The sequence below is a fragment of the Astatotilapia calliptera genome, chromosome 1 (assembly GCF_964374335.1).
Source record: "Astatotilapia calliptera chromosome 1, fAstCal68.1, whole genome shotgun sequence".
NCBI classification, from domain to species: domain Eukaryota; kingdom Metazoa; phylum Chordata; class Actinopteri; order Cichliformes; family Cichlidae; genus Astatotilapia; species Astatotilapia calliptera.
In genome coordinates, this window is record NC_137422.1 from 23841835 (window position 1) to 23852162 (window position 10328).

Genomic DNA, 10328 nt, shown 5'->3' on the forward strand with positions numbered 1-10328 from the left:
GTCAGCAGTCTGAGTCTCTTTAGTGTGTAATTGTCATTTGTAAAAATGTTTTTAATTTCTTTCACTGGTTTACACAGGTGTATTTGCTGCATCATTTTCTAGTTTTGCATTATTTAGTGGGACATGCAACTTTACGTCACTGTGATTTTTCACCATGGAAGGTATGTTAACATACATGACACAATCTTGCTGAGTGATTGAAACTATTACTTATCCTAAAATCAAATGCTCTGAGTCAGGTTTTATGTGTGTGTGTGTGTGTGTGTGTGTGTGTGTGTGTGTGTGTGTGTGTGTGTGTGTGTGTGTGTATAATCTTAATACCCTTAAGCTGTTTCATAACAGCAGAGTCATGATTAATCTCATCTATCTTTATTCATCCACTGTGTAGCAGGTTGCACCTCAAAACACTTAAAATCAGTCTCAGTGGCCTCAGAGCAGATAAACACCGTAGGTAGGAAGACTTGAACATCATCTGAGGAGTGATGACTGATGCTGTGGCAGTCAAGGGAACCTCAGGTAGACCGTAAATAGCTTTAATATTTATCAACCACCAGATTATCCAAATCTCACAGGTTAGCCTGACCAGCGCTCTTTCATAGTTTTAAGTGTGTATGTCTCATTCCGTTTGCACTACAGATTAGAGATGATATTACGCATCGGTATTGGTCGGATACTGACCTAAATTACTGGTTCGGATATCAGAGAGAAATAAAAGATGTAATCCGATCCATTAAATATCAAAAAAGTACCTCACAAAACTTGCAACATGGCTTAACTCGGCCCATAACCTTAGCACTCGGAGCAGTATGCATCACGTGATAGAGCGCTGTGTGTATTTGTAGCCTCACTACCAAACTGGCATTTCATCTCCGAGGAAGTTTTCCCAGAGAGAAGTAAAGCAAGTGTGTAAGTTCATCTCTGAATGTTTGTAAAGCATTCCCGCATTAAGCTTAACAACCGATATATGGAGCGACTGCCTCTCTCTCTCCCTCCCTCTCCTGCTGCTACTTCAATTGTGAAACTGATTAATGATCAGCTGATCAGCTTTTCTGTCCGTCTCTCTTCTTTGTTTATTGCCCACTTCGCGCCAGAAAGAGGAAACCAGCGGCTGAACAACAGCAGCACGTTTAAGCTTGATAATCTGTTGTTAGGATTTATTTAATATTACTTTCTACACCAGGATCCTTTTCTACGTAGCTGACGGCTGGTAACTGTGCGGGGGCGGATCTAGCAAAGTTTAGCCAGGGGGGCCGATAGGGCATGAACAGGGAAAAGGGGGGCACAAAGACATACTTTTCTTTCTTATTCTCATTTAAAATGTCCAGCTTTTAATAATTAATTGTCTGAATTTTACACACAACGTTTTAATCTGATGTAAAATGTATAGAAGTCCATTACTGTATATAGTAACTATTAAGTCTAATATACCCAAGTAAGCTATAGTACTTTTCCTTTGGGAAGATACCATCTGTGCAGTTTAAACTTCTGTTGAACAAAGATGTTGAATCGATTTAATTATTCTTGAAAAATAATTGATTTCTGTGCATTTTTTTCACACTGCATCAAATTAAAGTTGATTATGTCGATTAAGCATCATAAGGTGGGGGGTGGTTCCCTATTTTTTTTTTTGCTGGGAGTTTGAAACCCTATTAGTTAGGTTGCTTACTCTTTAAAATACCAGAATAGGGAGGATGGAGTAGGTTTAAGTTTATTAGATTGATCAGTATTGCTAAACTATGAAATTTTTTGGGTGCAGTGTATTTTTTGCATACAGGTATAACAGAATAGCTTTAGTGTTTTATTTTTTTTTAAACTTGAGTTTGAACTTATACAAAATGCAGCAAGATATTAAAAAAACAGTTTTATTTATTAAAAAACACACTATATCGGATTCATATCGGTATCGGCCGATATCCAAATTTATGATATCGGTATCAGTATCGGACATAAAAAAGTGGTATCGTGCCATCTCTATTACAGATTCCAGTTTTGGCCTGAAATCCATCAGACTGCCATCAAAAAGCATTTTGCTCTGTCTAAACAGATACAGATACAGATTAAAATCCTCACTAGTACACGAAGACTGAATTTTAATACGACCCTCAGTGAGTCTGCACATAACATGGCAGGTCGCCACAAACAGAAAGGGGAAAAGCTGCCGTGCCTAAATGAACACATTTTAAAAGCAGTCTTTTAGTTTAGGCAGGAATCTAAACTTGGAGTGTTTGTCAAAGAGTGCAAAACAGACAAGACAGTGTGTTCCTATGAAGATAATTAAGAATTACACTGAAAATGGGTGGAATCCACCTAGAGGGTTAGGGTTAGAGCTACACTGTTTATAGATTAAAAAGCCTATTTTTGAGCTCTTCTATACCCAGTTCCAATTCGCTTATCTAATTCAGGGTCATGGGGCGCAACTGCCACTGGGCAGCACAGCCAATCAGGGTCAACATCCAAAGACAGATAACTTTTCATGATAACATTCATACCTGGGGCCAGTTTAGAAAAAAATTACTTAATGCAGATATCGTGGAGTGTGGGAGGAAGCTAGAGAGAACCCAACATGCTAACTCCGCTCAAGAAGTGCAAAGTGTGTACTTGTGGGAGTCAAACCCCGGACCTTCGTGTTGTGTGGTGACAGCACTGACTATTACACCATTGTGGCACCTATGTGATAAAAAAATGGCAGCAGTACTCAGTAATTGTTAGAATTTGGGGCTACAACTCTGGTGAAATTAAATATAAATCAACTAATTAATGAAGACACGCAAAAATGTATTTGCCCAATTCATAACAAACTCAATTTAAGTTCAATTTAAATATTTTTAAAGAAACAAATAGAGCTTTGTGTAGCCTGCAAAAATACATTTTGAATTCTTTATATAAAAACATCTATTTATATCTTAGTTTGATGACCCGTCCCTTACATAGTTTGTCTGTCCCCAGAACACCTTCGCAGACCTGCTCACTCAAATCTCTGTATCATGATCGTCACCGGAGTCGATCTCCATCACCGTGAGACTCAAAGGAGGAGCCGCAATGCCTGGCCATTAACATGTTTTCATGTTGTTGTTTTTTTTTAACTTATTTCTGTTCTCAACTGAGTCCTCATCCGCTTTTGAGCGATGCTCTACAGCAGATGGTGTGTAGCATAAAACATGGCAGGGATTATGAATTCCTAGTGTATTAGATTGGGCTGTCCAATCCATGTGGCCGGGGGTTTATTCTACCAGGATGTAAACACTTTAAAGCTGTCAGCTGAACTGAGCACCAACTCTATGATCTGTGTACATAATGCGTGAAATTAATAAGAAATAAGAATAAAATGAACAATTGTATTTATTTCTCTGTCAATTTCCCCCCTGAGGTGGGTGTTATTGTCCTTAACGAGTGTGAGATGCGCTGGGACTGTTTATATAGAAAGAAACAAGAGAGTAAAATGGAATTAGTTGAATATTTCTTCCCGGAAACACTCAGCAGGTCAGTCTGCTGATGTCACTGCAAGTTTGTCAGCTTTGATGAAACATCATATATTTGATTTGATTTCATTTATCAAACTTGCCTCACTGCTCAGTTAGGCTTCTTCATCAGCAAGCATCAGAGACAGACATAAAGGGATGGCGGAGCAGGCAGAAGTAAACATGCTCACCTTACTGTCAAATTTTTCACCTCAGAGTGAAATTTTTAATAGTCGAAAAGTCTAATTAGACCATGTTAGTCATGTGTGTGCGGGTGTGTGGGTCTATATATTGGCACAGTTTACAGCTCACCAGGTTGAGACTACTTCTGGAGATACAGAGGGAGTCGAACACGTGAACTGCAGGTTTCTGGGTGCACAAGAATAGTTTCTGGTGTTTCTGTGTGTTGGTTCTGGATCATGGAGGAGCTGGCCCGGGAGAGCATCAGCCTGCTGGCCCGATCGGCATCTCACGCGGACCCCCCGCGGCTCGGCTCGTTCGGTGCGGTGTTCATCATGCTGAAGTCTGCCCTGGGAGCCGGACTGCTCAACTTCCCCTGGGCCTTTCAGAAGGCAGGGGGAGTCACCACTGCAGTCAGTGTGGAGCTGGTGAGTACAGGATCTAACATGCTGCTGGAGTTAGTGTTGTTTACAAAGAATCATCTAAAATATTGAAACATAATAATTTAGGTCAAAATTCAACAGTTTTATATGTCCCCCTCCCCCAGAGGTTACTTTGTCTGTTGGTCTACAACCTGCATGGGCTCAGTATGGATTCACCATCCCTCTCTCTGGCTCCTTGGTGTGAAAGAGACGCATAGATTTAACACGTGAGCTCTAATGAAGCTTCCACTTTAGGTGAAGATCTAAACTTTCAGTGCACTGCATCTGACTGCTGGAAAAGCAGTGTGTGTGTGTATCTCATGGACTTATTACTGCATGCTTTCCAAGAATGGGCCAAAGAGGTCAGCGGGCACAGAGCTTGACATCTTTGTCTCATGTAACTGTTGTTATATATTTTATATTTTTAACACCAGTTGTTGTAACGGTCACTTTGGTTACAGCAGCTGCAACTTATAACTTGCACGCAGATATTGTTTAATCATTTAATTTCCTGCAGTGTTAAAAATGCTGAGATGCACTTTTCAGAGTCCTGGGATTTGTTCTTTCCCTGAGTGTTAAGCTGCTGTGCATGTGTGTGTCTAGTTTGTAATAGTTACTTTCTGTTTTATTCTGTGAGCCACCTGTCTACTCTTACTTCTTCCTCATCTCATTTCCCCTGTGCTCAGTTTCCCCCAGGAGAGAAAGAGAGAGTGTTCACTTTGACATCGATCTTATTAACCTGAGTGTTTTGGATTACTGGTTGGAAAGACCGAATATTTTAAACATGTAGGCTTTGGCATATTTTTCTTTCTTTGCATGTTTCTTCTTTCAGGTGTCTTTTTTTAAACACCTATACCCACAGCCTTGTTGTCTCATAGTTTGTGATATCATCACTGTGGTCTGTGAGTGAAGATTAGCGTTAAGCTGATCCCTTTGATGCCCCTTCAGGTGTCTCTGGTTTTCCTCATCAGCGGCCTGGTCGTCCTCGGCTATGCGTCATCTGTCAGCAGACAGAAGACGTATCAGGACGTGGTGAGAGAAGTGTGTGGACGAGCCGTGGGGAAACTCTGTGAAGTCTGTTTCTGCTTCAACCTCTTCATGATAAGTGTTGCCTTCCTCGTGGTGGTCCAGGATCAGCTGGAGAAATGTGAGCGAGACCTTTGCCTTCCTCTTTGCTTTCTTTAGCTTTAAGAGAAACAGCTTCACCTGTGGCATCCGTGCCTTGGTAATCAGTAACCAAATTCTTGCTTTCTTCTATGGCTTTCTCTGTTTTGCTCTGACATTACTTGGTGTCAGCTGGAAATAACAAAATATCAAGAAAGAGGACACTGACAACAGTTTGGAAGTGTGTAACAGGTATTCTCAGATGCAATATGATGGAAAGGAAAACATTACACCCCAAACTTTCCTTTTAACTCATTTCCAATGAAAAGTTAACTAGGAAAATGAGAATAAAATAAAAACTTTATTGTTATCTTATCACCACTCCTAAAGCCAGTGATGGCAATCAGGGATCAGACCACCATAGCCTCTCACTAGACTCCAAACCAGTCCAAGGCACTAAACACTGGGCACCATCATGGGGCTTTTCTGAATCTCTCTTTGTCTGACACCTTACCCAGTGGTCCAGTGGTCTTAGGGGGCCCTGCAGAGACAATGTACAGCTCCTGGCATTACAGAGAAAAGCTGCTACTTCTCTATGTCTAAAAGAGCCAGTGGAGGTGGCTTGATCATCTGACCAGGATCTGACCAGCACCCCCTGTCTGCTTAGACTTCCACTCCTGTGACCTGGACCAGAAAAAGACGGCTGAATGGGTGTCAGTGGTCCATTAACAAACACAGTGAAGTCCTGTTTCAGCTCCAGACTTGCAGCCTTCCAATATCTGCCTGCACATGAACTCACAACCAGAACTAGCCATGAAAACCTTGCACCTGTGTGTTCATGTACAGCAGGGAAAGATGACAAGAAACAAAGTCACTTATAAAATATCTGCTAACATTAACTATACACATATTAATAAACCATTAGATTTGCAGACCATGAGCACAAACAAATACTGCCACTCTACTGACTTAGCCTCTAGCTGTAAGGCAAACATTTTTAGGGGTTTTAACAGGATAGCAGGTTAAGGTTACCCATTACAGCAGAATGTGTGATGCACTGAATGCTCTGCTGATGCACTAAAAACTCCCAAATTATCAACTTTTAATACTTTTAATGTTACCTTTTCTATTTCCTTAGCAGGTTAAATAAATGGATAAAAGAAAGCCTGTAAGAATTCTGTTTTCACACTGCTTTCTAGAGTATTTGACATTATTTTGTTGTCACCTGAGTTTGATCAGTTTAGCTGCCGTTCCCTGTAACCTGTAACCATGCAACCTAATACAGACTGCAGATCACCTGCTCCTTAATTTCTATTCTAGCTTGCATTAGGCTAAACATGTGACTGGGAGCAGGAATATCTCACATTTTAATTTTTTTCCTGTTGTGTTTTGTCTATCTGAAAACCTTCAAATCTCCTTTAGTGTTTATGCTTTGTTACCGTTTTAAATACATCATTTGATTGGATTTCCAAACACACTCCATCCCCCAAACGCCTCCTGATTTTAATCAGAGATTCTGCATGATACAGATTAGTGACAAATGGCTGAAACTAATTCACAGGACGCCTCATCTTTCTGTGTGTTGATCCACTGACTTTAAAAACTGATATCTTGCCATAAAAAAAAATCACAAAGGAAAAAGCAAAATTTGTGTGACTGTTTTGTAAATCTAGTCAACTAGACCCATTAAATCTTATAGGATTTGACAGTTCTTGCTCCCTGTTGTCCTGCTTACTGATGCTTTTCATGTTGCAGTAGATAAATATTGTGAACTTCTCTCGCTTTTTTGTCTCCAGTGTGTATTTCTCTCTATGAGACAGTTACGGGATCGAGCGAGGCAGGAATGCCCTACCACTGGTACACAGACCAACGATTTGCCCTCTTCGTCATGTGCCTTGTAATCATCCTACCACTGTCCATCCCAAAAGAAATCGGCATCCAGAAATACACAAGGTAAGCAGCACTAACCTGTGTTCAGCCTGACTCACAGTGTAAATGTTTACGCGAGTTCATCGTCTCTCTTTGTGTCAGTGTGCTGGGGACGCTGGCTGCTACATATCTGTGTGTGGCAGTGATTGTAAAATATTACCTGATGGACAGTCACGCAGTCATAACTCCAGACCACAGCCAAAGGTCAGTAAATCCGAATGCATGCATATCCTTATGATAAGTTCCTGTCGTGTGCGACCTTACTGAACATGTATCTGTGTCTTTCAGTGTGAGTTCATGGGCATCGATGTTTAGTGTTGTACCGACCATTTGCTTTGGCTTTCAGGTAGGATTGTTTTTGGACATCTTTAACTGTTCACTTCCTAATGTTCCCTTTATATAATACAGTCTAATAGCCAATTTATTAGGTATACCTAGCAGATTGCACCCCTGCCTTAAGTCTTTATATATATTTTAAAGAATGAGGAGATAAACAGGAGGGTGTCACACTTACTGAAATCAAGATTATTTACCAGAAACTATAAAAACAAATTTTCCCGATTGGTTTTATTATTTATAATTATATATATGTATATGCTTCCCTGTCATCTCCAGTAAGGATGTTTACATTTGTGTCATGCTAAAATGAACTCACTGTTCAGCATCATCAAAAGACAGCCTGGATTTTATTCAAATATTCTGACAGTGTGCTTGTGTGTGTTTGCAGTGCCATGAAGCCTGTATAGCGATCTACAGTAGCATGGAGAACCAGAAGATCTCCCACTGGGCGGTCATTTCTGTGCTCTCCATGCTTTTCTGCTTGCTCATTTACACTCTAACTGGTGAGTCCCCTCCCAAAACAAGCGTATTATCTGCTTATTTGGCAGCTCTCTATCAAACCCGCTCTCTTCCTCTCCAGGTGTGTACGGCTTCTTGACATTTGGAGAAGACGTAGTCTCAGATATTTTGATGTCATATCCAGGAAATGATGTGGTCATGATCGTTTCCAGGCTACTTTTCGGAATATCAATTATCACCATCTACCCAATTATTCTTCTTCTCGGGAGGTAAGTCTCACCAGGGTGGAGATGTTTTTAATTTTCTGACTCTGAGCATGCTTACTGCCATGTTGTGTTTCTGTGTGTGGAACAGGTCAGTCATTCTCAACCTGATGTTACGAGTTCGCAGACATTACCGGGGAATCGTCACTCATTCGTTTGAGAATCGCTGTAGAGTTGTTCTCACGGTGGCCTGGATCACCTTCACGCTTGTCATTGCCATGTTTGTACCTGACATGAGCGACGTCATCAGCATCATCGGTGGAATCAGCGCCTTCTTCATCTTTATATTTCCTGGTAGCAGCAACATTCACTTTAATGTGACTTTTATTGTTTTGTAATGACATATTTAGCCCTTTATTATCATATACAATCAATACAAAAATAAGAGAAAGGTGTACAAGGACGTCGTTGTAACCCAGGCCCTTGTGTGGTGTGTTTTTGTGTGTTGCAGGTCTTTGCTTAGTGTTCACCATGCAAACTGAGAACATCTCTTCAAGAGTCAGGTGAGCAGACAGAAACAATCCATGTATTATTCTAATTCATTCAGCTAGTATCTCTATTCAAATCAGTGTATCCAAATAAATGGAACATGCTGAACATGCAACAGTTTGTACAGGTAGACAAATGTTTAAAGAATAAATGTATGTTAGACAGTATTTTATGTGGAAATTTTTACTTCCTGGAGATTTTTCAGGAAATATTGTGAATTTATTTTGCATGACTCTTAGATTCAGTAACAGACAGCAGAAATGGCTGTGAGGTAATGTCTCCCTCTCTGGGCTTTTATTTGCACAGTAAATTTGATCCAGTGTCTCAGAAGTGAAGGATTTCTGGCTAAAGGACAGACTGATAAATGCTTCTGAATTTTCTGTTTTTCTTTTATTGCTGTTGCACTGATCTGTCACTTGATGCTCCCGATCACCTGATTGCATTTTTATCATTTCAGGGCGATTTTAACAGCTTGGGGAGTCATAACGATTGTAGTTGGAGCATTCATCTTTGGACAGAGCACGACCCTCGCTGTCATGGAGGTTTTCCGCAAATTTTGAACTTTCAGAACTAGATAAACTCTCTCTTTTTCTCTCAGGGAGATGAATGTTGCATTTTTAAAGAAGGTTTTTAGGGGTATGTGTGACTCTTATTTGACTGTCTGTGGCCTTAATTTAGGTTGACAGTGTCTGAATGGTTTCTTATGTGATGTGATGAATATTGACTATAATATTTGACTGCCTGGTGAAGCATCAGTGAAACATCTCATCTGTCTGAGCCCTTGTTTATGTTTAAGCACTGACAGGGGGCAGCATTGCACCATTTAGGAAGTGCCTCTCTCTGTATATTTTTTCATTCACATGCTGTATATGTGGAACTGCATAGTGACAACACAGATAAGATGAAGCTGTTTTCTTATCATGCTTATTTTGGCCACAGCGATAATGGCTTGTCTGAGCCCGCTGAGCCTTTTCAGCATAAACAGATGGACTCATTGTCCCTGAAATGTACTTTTGCATTTACAGGATGATAAACTGACTGAAGACTTGTTTTTTTCCTTTCTCTTAAGTGTTTGTTCCTTATCTTGTCGCACCATTTCTAAACTCCACACTGCCTTAATCCCAGCGGCGATATAAATCTGCTGCTTTCACTGAGCACAGGGTGATGGCTGAGGTGTGCTGAATATAGCTGTTTATTGTTTATGGACTTCAAACTTAAAAGAGTAATAGGATGCTGCCTGGAAGCGTTCACGTGCTCACACACGTGTGTCAGTGCACGAGTGAGTAATAGTTTACACTACATCTGGAAAATTGGGTGTTTTATCTGGAGTCTGGAGGCGTCTGATTTAAAAGCAAAATGAGCCATGCTGACTTTGCAGTAATCCAGAACTTATCTGTCTGAACATACAACATTTAAATAACTTTCATTTAAATTTTTAAAAAAAGGAACACAGCAGTTCCTCATGAATATTATGCAATAGATGTTTGCTATTGATGTCCTTAAGGAAAACCCTCATAATGTGATGCTCTTCTTGTGTTTTTCCCAACCTGCTGGAAAAATGACGATTTTCAAGGAAAAAAGGGTGAAAATCAAGTAAACTGCTTAAATCTTGCAGTCATTCTCTGTCATTACATTTATGCAGGCAACTTAATAGGTAAAGCCAGTAAGACAAGCTTGCTGGTAGT

The 10328-nt window shown here is 40.3% G+C and overlaps 1 protein-coding gene across 1 annotated transcript; it reads left to right on the forward strand.

The window, feature by feature from the left end:
• Window positions 1–3628: 3628 nt before the first annotated feature.
• slc38a8b (solute carrier family 38 member 8b) lies at window positions 3629–9691 on the forward strand. Its single transcript, XM_026166808.2, has 10 exons — window positions 3629–4066; window positions 5009–5207; window positions 6961–7117; window positions 7196–7297; window positions 7382–7439; window positions 7821–7935; window positions 8013–8160; window positions 8246–8448; window positions 8606–8657; window positions 9101–9691. Exons 1-10 carry the CDS (start codon window positions 3878–3880, stop codon window positions 9201–9203), a joined length of 1326 nt encoding a protein of 441 aa, XP_026022593.1. The 5' UTR covers window positions 3629–3877; the 3' UTR covers window positions 9204–9691.
• The last annotated feature ends 637 nt before the right edge of the window (window positions 9692–10328 follow it).

What these genes read in the sequence shown, in the direction of transcription:
- slc38a8b (XM_026166808.2), top strand. Translation starts at nt 3,878, where the DNA reads ATGGAGGAGCTGGCCCGGGAGAGCATCAGCCTGCTGGCCCGATCGGCA. An exon ending in GGCATCCAGAAATACACAAG is followed by an intron (nt 7,118 to 7,195) that starts GTAAGCAGCACT and finishes TCTTTGTGTCAG; the next exon opens with TGTGCTGGGGACGCTGGCTG. An exon ending in CCATTTGCTTTGGCTTTCAG is followed by an intron (nt 7,440 to 7,820) that starts GTAGGATTGTTT and finishes GTGTGTTTGCAG; the next exon opens with TGCCATGAAGCCTGTATAGC.